The 18,871-nt window shown below is 36.9% G+C and overlaps 1 protein-coding gene across 2 annotated transcripts in view; it reads left to right on the top strand.

Annotated features, from left to right (window-relative positions):
- The window catches only part of Brwd3 (bromodomain and WD repeat domain containing 3), a 98,518-nt gene extending 80,262 nt beyond the window's left edge, over positions 1-18,256 (top strand). The window contains exons 37-41 of one of the 2 annotated variants that reach the window (NM_001081477.2): positions 1,131-1,283; positions 3,249-3,412; positions 3,773-3,870; positions 4,660-4,818; positions 10,331-18,256. In NM_001081477.2, coding sequence (NP_001074946.1) covers positions 1,131-1,283; positions 3,249-3,412; positions 3,773-3,870; positions 4,660-4,818; positions 10,331-11,085 — 1,329 coding nt within the window. In that variant the 3' untranslated portion in view covers positions 11,086-18,256. The remainder of the gene's footprint in view (positions 1-1,130; positions 1,284-3,248; positions 3,413-3,772; positions 3,871-4,659; positions 4,819-10,330) is intronic. The other variant, XM_006528114.3, reaches the window with a different exon arrangement.
- Positions 18,257-18,871: the final 615 nt, after the last annotated feature.

The following is an 18,871-nucleotide window of genomic DNA, read 5'->3' as shown; positions in this document are numbered from 1 at the left end:
TTTTTATGCTTTATTTTTTTTTCACAGTCGTTCTTCATGAAGTCATAGTTGTTGCTTATATATAGAGATATAAAGCCATGCTTCAAAGCATAGGACATGCAGTGTATTCTATTATTTCTGTATCACAGATGATAATTCTCACTGGGGTTTCCTTAAATGGTTAGCTGAACAGTTTGATTTTTTTTTTGTCTTATTACTTATATTCCGACATTATTCCCTATGAAAATCTGTTGGAATATACTTTTGGTGTTTTTAGAACTTATGGAAATCTATTTAAAGAAATTGTGTTTTTTCAAACTTTGGAAAACTTTTTCTTTTCATTGTAACTTTACTCTGCCAGTCTTAGAACTTCACTTTCTTCCCAGAGAAAATGTGATGGTTTTACTTTTTAATGATTCTAAGCAGTATGGGTGGCTGAATACATACTATGGTTTTTACTCAAATTCATGTAATCGAGGTAGTAATGTATATGTCTGCTTCAGCATTATCATATAGGATAGCTCTAGACTTGAAGGATTTGAGTTAGAATGAATTTTTTCTCCTAATTAAAATCAAACTAAATTCTGAATCAGTGAGACTGAAGACTTCAGATGAAATAAAAATTCAAAAATAAAAAATAAAAAAAAGGAGCCAAATGTAATGATGCGTAAGTATAACTGTAGTATTTGAGAGGCTACGGTGGGAGAACCATGTTTAAAGCCAGCGGTGGCTGCATACAGAAACTAAGAAGCAGGGAATAGGGCACAAGCATGGCCAGTTAACTTTGACTTCAACTAATGACAACATATGTGAAATGTCATAACTCAGAATTTTGGAAATATGTAGGTCATTTGTGAAGTGGAGTTGTGTAATTATACGCAAATAATCTCATCATCTGTCATTAGATAACTTGGCAAGGTATCATCAGTCAACTTCAAGCCAATGACTTTGACTTTTTTAACCCTTTATACTCATAGTATTTTCAAAAACATACAAAGGAATTGGTTTGGGAGTGAGAATAAATTGGTAGACATAAAGGTAGCATTTGTGTAAGAGTAACTTGTATCAGTGGTAATGTCATTCTCCATGCTATTTTATTAAGAATTGTTTTGCAATTTGAGTATTTAAATGTAACACATTATCATTTGTAGGATTATCAAGATGGTATAGACACACCTATGGACTTCAGCACTGTGAAAGAAACTTTGGAATCAGGAAATTATGATAGTCCTCTGGAATTTTATAAAGATGTTCGCCAAATATTCAGCAACTCCAAAGCTTATACTTCTAATAAAAAGTCAAGGGTATGAAACTAATATTAAATGGGCAATTATGTATATCAGGCAGTTTTCCTTCCACAGATTTTAAGATTTGTAAACAAATATATTCTACTATTTAACACAGTTACTGACATTTGATTCTCAGTATCTTTTCTGAATTCTGAATATTTTCAAGGCATATGTAAATATGCTTTTAGAGTAATCATTCTGAAATTAAGCAGTTTTTTTCTTTCTTATCTAACTATTCTTTATTCTTTAATTATAATTACATTTTTCAGAGAAAAATAAAACAAAGAAAGAAAGTTAATGGTTTAAATACTAAATTCCCCCTGTAAATGAGTTGATAAGAATAAAGGTAGTTGACAGTATTGATTTATATGAATTTTTTAATTAGCTTTTAATGTGGACATTCCCATTACTATCACAACTAGTGAACCCTATTGGGAAGTTTCACCTTTTCCATACTTACATAAAATATTTTCTCATGTATTATCCAAACTGAAAATATCCTGAGAGCAGGAAATATTTATAGAAATATTTTCTTTTGGAGTCACTAGTATCCAACTGTCAAACTAGTTATATGCTAGGTGTACATGTGCCTTCTTCAACTTCTTTACATATAGTAAGTTTTCACTGATTTCTCTAGGCATACCTTTTGATTTTATTCCTTTCATTGTATTATTTATTTTCTATTTTTCCTTTCATCATAACTTTTAGAGTAATAAAGTCTCCATAGAAAGTATAAAAATGTAGAAAAATACTTCAATATTCAAACTTTATCATGTTTTTATTTATAGTTAATATTTATTATGCTTATTTTTAGGACTATCTGTAATAATACTTAACATTCACATACTTTTACAACATTGGGTTTTGCATTTCAAGTCTTGTTATACGTATATTATGACTTAAAATAAATTTTACTAATTGCTTGAGAGTTTCATACACTATATTTTGGACATATTCACTTCATACCCTGTGAAACCTCCCATTCCTTTCCATCCAATTTTGAGATACCTTTTAAAAAAAAAAGTCATTCCTCATCAAGCCAGTTTGTGTTGCCCAGATAGTCTTTTGATTCAGCCCTGTTCTGTTATGCAGTCAGCCTATTAGGGGTTACATCACTCAGAACAAAACAAACAAACAAAAAACCCACCTTTCATGCTCTTACAAGCCACTACATGCTCTAGCTCCTCAGCAACTGGTAGGGTTACATATCAGCCTTCCTGTCCTCTATGCTGGGAGGTTTTCTGTCTGGAACTTGTGTAAGTCTTATGCATGCTTTCACATTCTCTGCGTCCCTATGAGCATCTGGCCTGTTATGCCTACAAAACGCTGTTCCTTTGAAGTTATCCACTGCCTCTGACTCTTAAAGTCTTTCTCCCCTCCCTTCCTTGGAAATTCCTGACCCTTGGAAAGACTGATTGTGGCTGAGCACTTTTATGCTCTTTTTTTTTTCCTGCCCATTGACCAGTTGGAGGTCTCAACATTAAGTGTACTATTTACTTCAAAGAAAAAGTTTCTCTGATGAGGGTTGGTAGATGTTTGTATTATTATGGTTTAAAATAAGATATTGAAATTTTCCTTTACCTGATAATTTCATATCCTTGAGCATGTTTTCCTGTGTGTGCAGTCTCTTGATGGTTCCTTACAACAGATTACCAGCAGTACAATTATTAGCCAAAGGATAGCTATATCTTTAAAGTTTTGTGGTATATATTATAAATTGCCTTACAGAATATTGTTTCTGTAAAAATTTCCTGTTATGTGAGGATTTGTTCATGTCTTTCACAGAACTAAGTATTATCTTTGAAAGCTTTTATTATTTTTTTGAGAAAATGACATCTTAAGTTCTCAAGAATTTTTCAAGTAGATAGTCTGTGTTTTACACCTGGAAAGATGATGTGCATATTTGTCCAGATATGCACATACTTTTCTTAAAACTATAAGGTACTTGCTAAAGCAAGTCTCTACTTTCCACCTTTCCAGATCTATAGCATGACGCTGAGATTGTCAGCCTTATTTGAAAATCACATTAAAAACATCATCTCTGACTATAAGTCAGCAATCCAGAGTCAGAAGAGGAGAAGACCACGGTACAGAAAGCGTCTGAGAAGCAGCAGCAGCTCGTTATCTAGCAGCAGAGCTCCCAGGTAGAGTACATCCTGCAGCCTTTGATGCTTTGAAGCCTTTGGTGCCTGTCACCTCATTTGTGAAAGTTCATGAATAAGTTCCGGAAACCTCAAGAGATTCAGGATTCCTTGTTCTTATATAAAGATGGAGTTTGTAACCTAAGCTATTACTTATGTGGATTTTCCTATACCTTTAAATGTTTACGTTTTATTTTTATTTTTCATCTTTTTAGTTATTGAGGTTTAACTTTGTCAAATCACCAATTTTAGACATTTCATTTGATTTTAAGATAGTTTCATATTTTTGGTCACCTTAAGAATTTTGTGTCATGTTATTTATTATACTGAATACTAACCGAAAGATGGTCATTTTTTTTTCAGTCCAAAAGGCAAACAGAAGCAAATGAAGTTACAGCCTAAAAATGACCAGAATACCTCAGTGGCTTATGCCAGGACTAGCTCTCCTTTTTCTTCTCCTGGTAAATATATCTTTGCTTTTTTCTTCTACAGTTTGATGCTTATTCAAGGATACAGAAGTGGTACCACCATAGAGAGTACAAAGGGCAATCAATTTGGATTAAAGAGTGCATTTTTAATCATTTGACTTGCTATTTATATGGCTTTCCAGTAAGACATTAGGTCAAGTGATTTGGTTTCTTTGTTTGAATAGGCAATTTGGAAAATCACTTCTAAGACATTTGTTTTGTGTTTGTGAGTGTTTTGCCTACTGGTATTTTGTATACCCTGTGTGTGCATGGTACCCTCAGAGTCCAAAAGCAGGTGTCAAGTGCCCTAGACCTGGAATTATAGATGGTTTAAAGCTGCCGCGTGGGTGCTGTGAATCCAAGTTGGAACTTCTAGAAGAGCAGCCAATGTTCTTAAATGCTGAGCCATCTCTAACCCAATTTTGATGTCCTCTTGACAGAAGTGTTTCCTTGTTTTGTTTTCAATACTTTGTGTTTGAAAGTTTAGTGATCATAAACTATTTGTTCTCTTGTTGTCAAATATTCACTTTTACTTTGGGATGGATTTTACACTTGATCTTAGCCAAAACGCCTAGAAGCGATTTGGGGTGGATTTTAAAGACTTGCTAATAGCCAAGGCAGATCTTAAACTCACTGTCCTCCTATCTGAATTTCCAAAACTTGGGAGTATAGGTGTCCTACCAGTTGTCAAGCAACTTTGAATTTTATAATACAGCAGCCTGTATTAATTTTCCTGAGAAACAAATGAAATTTTGTTAACATTACAATCTCTTAAAATGTAAGTTTCAGATGCTGCTGAAGGTGTTTCACTGTATCTACTTGATGATGAAGGGGATGGGCCTTTTTCTCCATCAAGTTTCAGTGGATATAGTAGAAGTGGAAATAGCCATGACCCAGGGAAAGCCAAATCATTTCGTAATAGAGTTTTACCAGCTAAACAAGGTAGGAAATTGAATATAAGAGAGGTAACATATTCTCTATTTTCTTATGATGGATAATGAGGCATAAGCTGGTATGCTAGAATAGTACAATTAGTTTGTCCTAGCACTTAGTAAGAATTATAGTATGGCCAAGTTTTTAGTCAAAGGGAGTTTTAGAGCTACAGTTAGGAGCATACTTCTAATAACTACTTTAAAAGAAAAATGTTATGAATAGGAGAATAAAACTTAATGGAGAAATTATCTCCCAAGTACATAAAAACTAGATTTTCAATGCATTTAGGATTTAGGATTTTTTATATATTAAACCAAGTCAATAAAATTGAAAAAGACTAAAGTCCTATTTTTAAAGGTCTTATTCTTACAAGCTGTTCCAATAACTTTTTATTTGAAGAAAAAAATATGGTGCTTACAAAAATCATTGACTTAGTTCATGATCATATGAAGTTTACTATTATTCAGAGCCCTGTACACACCCTGAGCATGCTCAAAGAAAGTTCTATGTTCAACTATTTGAGGTTTATAAAAATACTTAATTTGCTTTTACAAGTTTGTTACTAGATTGTTATTTTAACTTCATATATATGTATATATAACTGGATATTAATTTTCATATACCATGTTTTATAACCACCAAGTTACTTTATAGCCTTTATAAATATACTGCCGGTTATATGAAAAATATTGAAACATGTTATAGTTGATCTGAGCTAAAAGACTGACAAGTAGTTGAAACATAGTACTTTAAAATGTGCTTTTATGTTTCCCATTTTATAATTTTGTTTTATTTTATTCTATTGTATTGAACATACTTATCCCACAGATCCTTCATAGGAAAATCTTATAGACAGAGTAGCCTGTATTTCCTCTCTCCTTTATACAGAATCCCTTTGTCCTTTATACCCTACCTGTTGCCCCAGCCACTCTCCAAAAACCTCTTCTGCCTAAATCACCAGTAATACAGACTTTCTATTTCTTTCTATATGTTCCTTTTCTTAGTACTTAAGACACTGGACACTGTTTACTCCTCCTCTATTAGCTATTTACTGGCCTGTAGCTGCTACTGATATTCCTATAGAATTCTTTTGCTTTGCTTTGCTTTACTCTGCTCCTGCTCCTCCTCCTGCTCCTCCTGCTCCTCCTGCTCCTCCTCCTCCTCCTGCTCCTCCTGCTCCTCCTCCTCCTCCTGCTCCTCCTGCTCCTCCTGCTCCTCCTGCTCCTCCTCCTCCTGCACCTCCTCCTCCTCCTGCTCCTCCTGCTCCTCCTCCTCCTGCTCCTCCTCCTGCTCCTGCTCCTGCTCCTGCTCCTCCTCCTGCTCCTGCTCCTCCTGCTCCTCCTCCTCCTCCTGCTCCTGCTCCTCCTGCTCCTCCTCCTCCTGCTCCTCCTGCTCCTGCTCCTCCTCCTCCTGCTCCTCCTCCTCCTGCTCCTCCTGCTCCTCCTCCTCCTGCTCCTCCTCCTCCTGCTCCTCCTCCTGCCCCTGCCCCTGCCCCTGCTCCTGCCCCTGCCCCTGCCCCTGCTCCTGCTCCTGCTCCTCCTGCTCCTCCTGCCCCTGCTCCTCCTCCTGCTCCTGCTCCTCCTCTTGCTCCTGCTCCTCCTGCTCCTCCTCCTCCTCCTGCTCCTCCTGCTCCTCCTCCTCCTGCTCCTCCTGCTCCTCCTTCTCCTCCTCCTCCTCCTGCTCCTGCTCCTCCTCCTCCTCCTGCTTCTCCTCCTCCTCCTCCTCCTGCTCCTCCTGCTCCTGCTCCTCCTCCTCCTGCTCTTCCTGCTCCTCCTTCTCCTCCTCCTCCTCCTCCTGTTCCTGCTCCTCCTGCTCCTCCTGCTCCTCCTGCTCCTCCTGCTCCTCCTGCTCCTGCTCCTCCTGCTCCTCCTGCTCCTCCTCCTCCTGCTCCTCCTCCTCCTCCTGCTCCTGCCCCTGCTCCTGCTCCTGCCCCTGCCCCTGCCCCTGCCCCTGCCCCTGCCCCTGCCCCTGCCCCTGCTCCTGCTCTGCTCCTGTTCCTGCTCTGCTCCTGCTCTGCTCCTTCTCTGCTCTACCTTGATCTGCTCCTGCTCTGCTCCTGCTCTGCTCTTGCTCTGCCCTGCCTTGCCCTGCCTTGCCCTGCCTTGCCCTGCCCTGCTCTGCTCTGCCCTGCTCTGCTCTACCCTGCCTTGCTCTACCTTGCCCTGCCCTGCCCTGCCCTGCCCTTGCCCTTGCCCTTGCCCTTGCCCTTGCCCTTGCCCTTGCCCTTGCCCTTGCCCTTGCCCTTGCCCTTGCCCTTGCGCCTGCCTTTGCCTTGCCTTTGCCTTGCCTTTGCCTTGCCTTTGCCTTGCCTTGCCTTGCCTTGCCTTGCCTTGCCTTGCCTTGCCTTGCCTTGCCTTTGCCTTGCCTTTGCCTTGCCTTGCCTTTGCCTTGCCTTGCCTTGCCTTGCCTTGCCTTGCCTTGCCTTGCCTTGCCTTGCCTTGCTTGTTCTGAGTTTTCAGAGTTTTCTCCTGTTTAGCTCACTTGATGTTTTTTGGCTCTTGTAAACAAAGAACTCTAATGCCAGACATCATATTTAAGGCAGAGTCTCACTCTGTAGTTCTTAATCTAGAACTTACACTGTAGACCAGGTTAGACACAAACTCAGAGACCTGACTGCCTCTGCCTCCTGGGTGCTGGAGTTACTCCCAGAGTATACTCCCATTCCCGACTTAAGCCATTTTTCCTGATATATCAACCCAAGTATCTTTTCATTCCACCAGCAGTTCCAGATGCTTCTTAAAGTACATTTCATTCATGTTCAATATCTTTGTGTCTTAAAACTCAATCATTTTCATTCAACTTCAATCTCTTACTTTTAAAGTTATGATGTCACTGTGTAGTCTAAACTTACCTCAGATTTTTTTTCTTCCTGACTTAACGTCCAGAATACTGAAGTCTGAGGCACTCAGGAATTTGTAGCTCTCTGTTTATCGCATCCACAGAGTTGTGAAGTCTTGTTAATTCTTTAGTTCTTTTAAAGTTTTTATTTGTGATTCTGTGCATATGTTTGTGTCTATCTGTGAGTTTATGTGTGTTAATGCAGTGCCCACACAGTCCATAAGACAGTATAGGTTTACCTGGAGCAAGACATAGAGACAATTTTGAGCTGCCCATGTGGATGTTGAGAACTGAGCTCTGCAAGAACAGCAGGCCCTCTTGACTATCTCTGTAGTCCCTCTCTTAACTCTAAGACTGCTGAAATATCTTATCTCCTACTATTTTGTGATACTGACTTAGTCTGTAGCTAAGTGTATGAGTTGCTTCTGACAGCCATATTAAGACGCCAGAGTGAGCAATCTAAATAAAACTTCATTGTCCCACAGTTCTGGAGTCCCCAAGTCCAGGGAGTTGAAGTACACAGAGATTACTATCTGAAAAGACCTTTATTTTCCACAGGCTTAGAAAATACCACATTTAAGTTGTGTTTCTTAAGACCATATGCCTGACTTTATATTTCTCTGTCACTCTGTCTCTGGCCCCACTGCTTTGGGATGATACAGTGTGTATCTATATATTGTATAGGAGATAGTATGTATACCTGTGTGTCTGTGTGTGCATGTAGAGAGAGACCTAGAAACTTATAATTTTCTTCCTTTTTGAGATTTTAGACCTCAATTGACCTTCATTACTTTATATAAGGCTCCAGTCTCTACATGCACTTTGGGAGTTAGGCCCTCAACATAAGAATTTCGAAGGCACATAATTCAGTCCAAAGAAACCCCCAACTTAGTAAATTAATGTTGTACATGTATTCACCAGTCTTCTCTCCTTCTGTTTTCCTCGGTTTTCTTCGTATCTCACTAGCAATTTTTTTCCTTTTTCTAATTAGATATTTTCTATTACCACTGCTGCTTTTTCTTTATCTGTAAATGTTAAGCAAATATAGCTTGCTTTCCTCACCCCTTTTCTTGCCCTTTATTTGCTCTCCCTGAACTGAAAATTCACGGCATTCTCTCTCTAGCTCCATAATCTTATGAGATCCAGCTTATATACCTACATAATGTTTTCACTTTTTAGGGTGTGCTTATATATGTACATATGCAAGTGTATATCAGGAGCTGAACTCATGGTCTCATGCATGCTAAGTGTATTACCATTGATTTACCCTCTTAACTTCTGATCCTCCCTTCCTTTTTCTTTTCTCTTCTTTCCTTTCCTTTCCTTTCCTTCCCTTTCCCTTTCCCTTTCCCTTTCCCTTTCCCTCCTTTCCCTCCTTTCCCTCCTTTCCCTCCTTTCCCTCCTTTCCCTCCTTTCCCTCCTTTCCCTCCTTTCCCTCCTTTCCCTCCTTTCCCTCCTTTCCCTCCTTTCCCTCCTTTCCCTCCTTTCCCTCCTTTCCCTCCTTTCCCTCCTTTCCCTCCTTTCCCTCCTTTCCCTCCTTTCCCTCCTTTCCCTCCTTTCCCTCCTTTCCCTCCTTTCCCTCCTTTCCCTCCTTTCCCTCCTTTCCCTCCTTTCTCTTTCCCTTTCCCTTTCCCTTTCCCTTTCCCTTTCCCTTTCCCTTTCCCTTTCCCTTTCCCTTTCCCTTTCCCTTTCCCTTTCCCTTTCCCTTTCCCTTTCTTTCTTTCTTTCTTTCTTTCTTTCTTTCTTTCTTTCTTTAACTGGCAAGTAAAACTAGAAAACTTGACTTTATCTCAGGGCACTGCCCAAACTTGTTGCATCTTCAGTGCTTCTCAACTTAGCAAATACTTCTACCCATTACCCAGTTTCTTACATCATAAAACCAATATGGTTTATTCTTAGTGTTTGACATCAACCATTCTCAACAGATCCCCTTGGTTCCACATTTGAAATAAAGGATTTATTCTGGTTGGGCTTCGAGGACAAAAATCTTCTCATCATCTCATCATGTTTTTTACCTAGACTACCTGCTTCAGAGTTCTTTCAGCTGATCTCCACTTCTACTTAACGACCTCCTACAATCTGTTCTCTGTATAACACCAGGAACATTTTTTATGTAAATCAGATGTTGTCTTTCTCTAGTCACTTCATTAATTGCTTTCTCTAGTCACTCCATTAATTGCTTCTTTAAATGTTCCATTCTATCTAAATAGCACCCCCGACACAGCCCTCTTTAATTCTCATCTCTACTTAACATTGCATTTGTTTAGTCACATTGTCCTCAGTAGTATGAACTGTGATAGCAAGTAATTTCTCATTCATCATCATGTTCCAACCTCCTTCCAATGCCTGCTCCACATTAGTTATTGCAAAGTATTTGTTAAGTGAATTAACGAAGCTTGTAATTTATGTTTTCTTTTAACTCTTAAATTTAATGCTAAAATTTCTGACTAGATAACCCCACAGTCCTTCAGTATCTTTTTAATTCCAAAAGAAGCAGTGGAACAAGAGTCAAATATTAATATCTTTCATTTTAAATAGATATAAGTATCTTTTCTAATACCTTCAATGAATCTGTCCAATCAGTTTTGGGGCACTAGATAGTTTTAATATATGAATTTTAAACCTTAATGACTATCTTACAATGTCAAGACCTAATTTTTAAAAATGATTCATTTTGCTTTAGATCACTCCCTTGATGGACCTCTTACAAATGTTGATGGCAGAGAGCCCCGGACAGGAGCCAAAAGAAAACTGCTCAGTGCTTCAGAAGAAGATGAAAGCATGGGAGGAGAAGAGAAAGAAATGAAAGAAACAAAGGAGCAAGTACATTTATCCTCCTCTGAGAGTGGAGAGTTAGGCTCCAGTTTAAGTTCAGAAAGTACCTCTGGCTCTGACTCTGACTCTGAATCCACTTCCAGAACCGATCAAGATTATGTTGATGGAGACCATGACTATAGCAAATTCATACAAACCAGACCTAAAAGGAAACTCAGAAAACAACACACCAATGGAAAAAGAAACTGGAAGACGAGAGGCACAGGAGGAAGAGGCAGATGGGGAAGATGGGGAAGATGGAGCAGAGGAGGCAGAGGAAGAGGTGGCAGGGGTCGAGGGGGTCGAGGGCGAGGTGGAGGTGGGGGGAGAGGGAGAGGACGAGGGAGAGGAGGAAGAGGTGCCTCTAGAGGATCAAGCCGAGCCAAACGAGCCCGAGTTGCAGATGATGAATTTGATACGATGTTTTCAGGACGTTTCAGTCGACTTCCACGGATTAAAACAAGAAACCAAGGCAGGAGAACTGTTTTATATAATGATGATTCAGATAATGACAACTTTGTGTCCACTGAGGATCCTCTGAATCTTGGTACATCCAGATCAGGCAGAGTACGTAAAATGACCGAAAAAGCCAGGGTTAGCCATCTCATGGGATGGAATTATTAACAGTTAAAGATTTTAAAATAATTTTTAAAAATAAAATCACTGGCCTTCTACTGCAGGGAATTTATCAGAAAATCTACAAAGCAAGTTGTGTGGGGACTTCTGCTTCCTTTCACATTGGTGCTTTTCCATTATGCCAGTATACATTTGTTTCAAGACTTTTAATCTCCACACTTCATTTGTTCAAACAAGCCTTACTCATTAGGCCTTAAATTAAAACAAATTCTGCCCACACATATATGTGTGTGCACATACACATGCACGGACATGCGCTCACTCGCGCACACACATACACACAACATACACACACACACATACACACCACAGACACACTACAGATTTACTACATTAAAGGAGCATTCTGCTTCTTAAGAGTAGCATGACATTTTTATCTCAATAAGATATCCCTCTTTGCTTTTGTATCACAGAAGTATAGCACCTTCTTACAGAGTTTTATATAGTTTGTTTTTGCCATTTTGATTCCTATGCCCAGTAATAATAACTTTTGCACAATACACCAATCCTAAAGGCAGCTATTAAATGTTTACAGTTTCTATATTGTAAGAACGATCTGGATTATTTTACTCTTCCCAGGCCAAACTTTCATGAACTGTACTGAACTGAAGTATATATTTATACTGCAGTTTTGGGGTGGGGTGGGGGGTATCTTGATATGCTTTTCATTGATTTGCTTAATTCACGTTTAAGGTGAGAAAGGGTTGGTGCCTTGTAAATATGTAGCAAATCATTGTGGTGTGTCCTGATGTGTGCATTAACTTTATTAAAAGAGTATACTTGAGGTATCGATCTAGACAAGGTGCCAAATGCAAAAGTTTCTTGCATCCATTTTTCTTTTCCTGTTATATTTTATTGCATTAATAGAACTTGTGTAGCTTAAACGTAACTTAAACATTTGAAAAAAAAATCCTCATCCACAAAGAATAACTTCTTTGAAACAGTAGCTCAGCTACCTCTATTAACTACAACTACTGGAAATGCTAAGGAAAATAGATGCTGTTACTCATTACTAAGGAGAAATAGAACAAGCTTTGTAGGGATGAATACTCCTAAGTTATAAGCTGAGACTTCTCAATAATCATATTGGCTCTCAAATTAATAGTTGTAATTAACCAGCTTTCCTAAGTGTTATATGCTCTAGGCTTTTATAGAACATATTTGTGTAAGTAGACTTGCTCTACTGCATAGATTTCTCTGCTACCACTTATCTAACAGCTGTGAGTTACTGGTTTTCATTTGAATCTTAAATAGTATCAAAGTACCTAACTTGAGCTGGAATATTTTGGCTAGCTAATACTTGGAAGCAACTTTAATAGGTTCTTCTGTTCTCATTCCAAAGGGTTCTTCTGTTCTAGACTTCCAGAAAAGAGCCTCATTGCACTGCAAACAGATATTTTGAATCGTTATTTTATAGTTGAAAAACAAAACAAAAAAAAACGTTTAAAATCATGTATGGTCTTGTTTACAGCAATAGAGTGCACGTGATTCCACAAGCGAGCTTCAGTTCCAAGATCAATTTTATTCCTCAAATTTGAGATAGCAGATGTGCTACGTTGTTACATAAATTCTTGAAGTTGGAGGGGGATAATAGTTGATCTCTGCTTTTGTAACAGCAGTTTTGTTACACGTAGATCAGACAGACTTGTGTGATAAAACATTTTCTTAATGTATGCCTGGTAATCCAGGACATTTCTTAAGCTGATGTGTTTGTCTCATGCTTTTAATCATTTCATGCATCTGAAAATCTGTTAAGTGCAGAGGAAGGAGTACACACATAACTTTGCTTATTGGTGGGGTTGGGGGTTTATTCTTGAATTAATACCCTTAAGCAATTTTCACTTGCAGTAGAAATGATGTTCAGGCTTTAAGAAAATATAATGAACTGTTAATGGCACTAATGTCTGTTGCTAGAGAGCAGACCAAGCTGATATTTTTGTTGTTTTTCTTCACTATACCAAAACTATTTCTGGTTATAAACTCAACTGCCATTTTAGCCATAGTATAGAGTCAAACTGTTCCCATTTGAGAGTCTACATTTGATTTTTTTATTAAAATATACTATTTCAGTTATTCATCTCTTGGGCATTTAGACTAAATTGTGCCTGTGTTTTCCTGGAGTCAGTAACATTTTGTCCTATAACAATCAACATACTATAGTTGCTTAAATTCCTGGTTATACCCAAATGTATATCATGTGTACCATTTTAGTATGAAATTTTGGTTGACATTCTTCTATGAAGAGCTGATTCTTGAGATGTAGAAGAATTGTCATTTGTGTGATATTAGCAGTCTGGAGCTTTATTTATAATTTATTTTGAAAAATAAAAATGCCACATTTATTCCCCAAATGTCAAGATTTTCTAGGCTTACATAATTAGAATAATAAGGCTAAAGACATTTTTAAGCATATTTTATATGTAGTGAAATACTGTGAAATACTAGTGAACAGCATTTTGCTGTGATGTTGATTTCAGTCATTAGAATTTAAAGAGTTAGTCACCAGGGTATGGTAGGTGAGCATAGTTATCATTTATTATAAATCAAACAGATACTTTTCTGTTTGCATGCAAACTATTTTCATAAGTGTGAAAAAGGTCTGGAAAATAATATTTTTACTTTTTTAATCTGGACTTCCCTTTCCCCAATTTATATTTTAGTTTTTTTAATACCACTTCCTACAAATGTGTCATAATTTGTATCATATTGAATACTTTTATCATTTCAGTTTTCTAGAGAGCTTTTAAACCTAAATAAGATCTGGGTTCAGCCATAGCAAAGAAAGTAGGAAATGAGTTAAGAATTCTGCACATGAAGACCACTGTTAGGCCCATGAAAACACACACATGTAGAGCTTTAATCCTGTGCTATATCTGAATAGTCAGTAAGCTATAATATTTCATGAATGCTAGTGTTCAGATTCCAAGCTTCATGACCTTAGCATGTGTAGATGTTTATAAAATTGAATCATGTGTTTCTTCTCTGGCTTGCTGTACATATCTCAGCTAGCAATAGGAGGCTCTCCAAAACATGCACAAACCCACTAGCCTAATGACTAAATTTGTTTTTGTAAAAGTCTTTGTGTGCTTGTATGTATGTAGCTTTTTTCTAGTTTGACATACCTTATCCCAGACATTAAAAAGAGAGACTATTTTCGATGGAGGACACTGTCTACCAATTATTTGCCTCTTTAGAGCTCAGCCTGTGCATTTCTTAGCGCTTAATCATCCATGTCATTATGTCTTCTAGATGACAATTTTGGTTTTGTCACGTGTGTCCCTCTTTTCTTTTCATTTAATTTTGGTCTTTCATTTGTTTGTATTTTCTCTTTCCCTCCCCAGAAATCAGGCTTATTCTAGAAATTGTTCCTAAGGTGCTTCCTTTGCTCCAGAGGCAAAGGAACTGAGTAAAATGCTGAAGTTTCCCTCTACACACTTTAGTTCTCCTATACCTAAATTAGCTTTCAGATGTTGTAAATTCGAGTGATTTATCATTTGGTTTTGTTTTAATCATGTAGATTGTCATCAGACAATACAGTGATTAAAAGAGAAAGATGTGAATGCCACTTCTAACTTTTGAATAAAACTTTTGGAGCATTTTTTAAAATGTGCAAGTTTGTGGTAATGATACACACCTTACTATATATGGAATCATTTTATGCACAGTTGCCAACTGGTACTTCTTTAAAGCTGCATTTTCATGCCCTCAAAAAGGAATCTTAAAACATGCTATTTTCACTACATTTTGGTGTTCAGCCTTTTAAGCATGTACAATAACATTTGAAAGTCCAAAATTAATAGTTCTGGGGGAAGGAATAGGGCTTTTGATATTTAAAGTCTTTTATTTTAAATGCTAACCACATTCACCAACATCTTGGTGGCAGCCGAGGCTTTATGAATGTTACTGAAAATATTCTAAGATCATTTTTTAAGGCTTGTTTTTAAAATTCATGGTGAAATATTGCATGCTGTTTTTTTTTTTCTTTACATCTCTTAACACCCAAATGTTAATTTACCACATTTACAAAGTTTGAGTTAAGATCCAATTAAAGTGAAAGGTTTTTATGGTGCTGTATTTTATGGAACATGGAGAGCACTCAGGTTTCTTGATATTTATTCCTTGCTATGGTCTTATAATCCTTAAATATTTCTTTTGTAGTCTTTCTTCTTGGGCTTGCTCTTATATCTACGTCTTTTCATTAGGAAGACTGTACTTAACCAGCATACTTCAATCAGACTGGAAATTTCACATTCATTCCAGAGAGAAAAAAAAATAGGCCCTCCAGTTTAGAGTTAAGGTGTGTTTATTTATATGTATGCCCATTTCTTATTCTTATATCTATCTTAATTAAATCTAGAATATGGGACTTAGACATATAAAAGCATGGTAATTATTTTCTAAAAATATAAAATTATTGATACACCTTCAGATCGCCATTGATACTTTTAAAATCCCATATTGAAATATCCAGAAACCCAGTTGGAAAATGTGTTTTTGCATATGTCACCAAATATACATTAGGCAGTACTACAAATGTTAACTTTTTAAACAATACCATGGTGATGGCAATCAGTAATTTATTTCTTTGTTCTGTAACTTATCATCCATGTTTTTTGTAATCCTTTATACAGTATTAACAAAACTGTACTTTATGTTTGTTCTTAGTGTCCATAAATTTTTAAGTGGAAAACATTCAGTTAATAGTTGATGTGCTGTTGTGTATGGGCAGAATGTCCATTAAACTAAAAAATTCAGTGGAGAAGAAAGGTAAACAAAACTGGCTTGGTTTATAAAAGATGTTTTGTTTGGCAGTTGTGGGTCATTATAAGCAATTACTTTCAAAGACAAAAAATACTGGACTAAATTTGTTGCCATTCTTTATGGGATGTTTACAATAAAATTCCAAGTTGTTTGGAATCAGTTGCACTCTCGCTGCTTTATGCCTTAATTCATACTAGAGATAAATTAACAAGACGAAAGAATTATAAGAACTACGAAGTTAACCTTTCGAACTATCCAGCTTTAGAGATTGTATCATGTAATCTGTGGGTCTTCTTGTCATAAGATATTTTATTATCATTTTTTTTTTAATTCTTAGAAACTGAGTTGCTTCCTATGAAAGAAAAGATGTTTCCTTTTCTTGCTGATATTCTTTGGATCACCTTTAGGTAATCAATATGATGGTAACACTTTAAAATTTGGGCTGCTTGGTGCCTTAAATAGCAGCCCCAAGCACTCGTAAGTTCTTTATTCGGCAGAGCTTCTTGAGTTGGTTAGATTTCGAATATACTTGCTGTTAAATTTTAACAGCTGAGCTATGGATACCCAGTGTTTTTTATTTGAGGTTAAATTGCCTGTTGACTATGAATTTATTATAAATGGTGCTTTAACTTGATGTAAATCTAGGAGGGAGAGAAATGAATTGAGCTGGGGTCTGAATGTTTTACTAGGAACACTCATCCTTGGCCTTAAATCTATACCCTCAAGTTTTCTCCCAATGTCAAGGATTCTACTGAGTTCAAGATAAATAAGCTTCCAAAAGACTGGTCCGCATCTTTTATATGTAGCTTGTCTGTTTTGTGTTTTTAGAATTGAGAAGAGTTTTTGAATAGTTCACCTCTCTTCTGGCATTAGATCAGCTGACTGACAGCCCAATTTTCACAATACCCAGATTGAGGTCAGGGTATATTTGTGTTATTTTTGTTTAGCTGTTTGACTGCTTTAAAATAACCTCTTTTATTATGTGAATATGTTACATTAAAAATTCTTTGTTAGAAGGCTTTCGTATTTTATTTACCCGCTAGATTTCTTAAATGGAAAAATTAAAGAATTCTTATGACAAAACTTTATTGAAGTATTCAGAAGATTGTTTGCCTCATTGAGAAGATCAAGGGGGAAGAGTGCCCTTTGCTTTCTATATTATTTATCACTTACTCCTTAAAGCTACTTTCCAAAAATGCACAAAATAAATTGAAACTAATACGTTGAGCTTGTGAGTTAATTTTTAAATGGGATTTTTGGTGCTATATTTAAACTCATTTCCTGTCTTAAGATTTTTATATAAGTACTTAAAGCATTTTTATGATGCATATTGCTGGTAGACCAAATATAACATTAAATAAAATAAATATTTTATGGTATTATTTTTCCCCAAAAATTTGGAGTGACTTTTCTCGTTTTGTAACTTTTTAGTTACCTCTCCTTTTCCATCTGTAGTACCTGACTTAATAAAGTTCCTTCTCACCTGCAGAATATAAACATCTCGTAGCTAATTTTAGCAAAAGTGTTAGCATACTAATCTTTCGGCATATATTAAGGACTTTCAAAACTCTGTCATGCTATTATGCTTTCACTAATTTGTAAAATTCTACTTAATGCCTGCTCAGTGCCCTTAGAATTTCCAATTTTATAAAATTTCTCACAAACATTTTAAGTAATAAAAGCATTTCAAATCATTTAATACAAGCTACTAATATTGATAAGTATTTTATTCATTCTTAGTGGTGTTTTGTGGATCATTTTTGTCCTGTTTAAATTCCAACTAGAATTTGTACGGTAGTACGTAATTTGTACTAGGAATTTTGTGTACTCTGTCAAGTACTTCGTGGAGAGAAAACTTGTCATAAGTTGTTTCTAGTTTTTTTTTTTTGTTTTGTTTTACAAAATGTCAGTTTCAATGAAATATGCCTCCCAAATTGTGTACTACCCATTTTAACAGGAGATTTTGTTATCCTTGGGTACTGTTCATTTAAAATGTCAATAACTAAGTGCTGATAGTTCTGGATTGTTTCCATATGTTAAGTTTTAATTTATGAACGAGAGCCACCCTTGTATGCAAAAACATAACTGTTATTTGTTCTAGTCTGACCTCATAACATATCTCCTCCTTGACAGTTTTAGTTACTAAATCTTTTATCACATTATTTCTAATTGTTCAACTCAAAATTGTCAGGGACTGAATCACATTCTTGCTCTGCAGTTGTATGATGATGTTCTTCCTATATAATATCTACCAGCTGGTGTTTGTAGCCTGTATTGGACTGTACCTCCCTGGGATTGTTCATCTGTACCTTCTGTGTTTTAAGCACTGTAATTTTTAAAAGAGCTTTAGAGTTTACGAAATTTATTCCTCAAATATAGTCTTAATCACCAGAAAGACTATCTGTCGACTCTCATTTTTTTCAAATGAGAAAAATGAGTTTCAGTGAAAGCAAGTATTTTGCTTAGGGGCTTGTAGCTAGTAAGTGAGTCAAAATGCCTTGATTCATCAGGGCAACCTTGGTTACACACGCCTTTAATCCCAGCATTGGCGAGGCAGCAGAGGCAGGGGGATGTGTTCGAGGCCAGTCTGATCTATAGAGTGAGTTCCAGGACAGCCAGAGGTACACGGAAAAAACCTGTCTCAAACAAACAAACAAACAACTTGATTCATCCAGGATACCTACTAGTGTTCTTTGGATCTGTTGGCTTCCTTTCTAACCGCTATGAAACAGGCTCCTAATTCATGCATATACATATCACTTAAAGAGAATTTTTCTGTTTGCTTTTGGTCCTGGTTTTAGTATATGTGCTGCCAAAGTGAGCATATGGATCATATTTTTAATGATGTTCACTGAGCTGTGTCTTCGGGGTTCTTTCTACTTAGGAGACATTGTAGTTACAGGATCTGATGCCATGTGCAAAGTGAGTTATGAGATTGTTACTGATATTTCTGATGCTGTTGTCTCAGCGTTGGAAGAACAAGAAATCAGAGAGGAAATCAGTAGAGCTTTTA

This window comes from Mus musculus, chromosome X (assembly GCF_000001635.26).
Source record: "Mus musculus strain C57BL/6J chromosome X, GRCm38.p6 C57BL/6J".
Taxonomy (NCBI): domain Eukaryota; kingdom Metazoa; phylum Chordata; class Mammalia; order Rodentia; family Muridae; genus Mus; species Mus musculus.
This window is presented reverse-complemented; position numbering and strand designations above follow the sequence as displayed.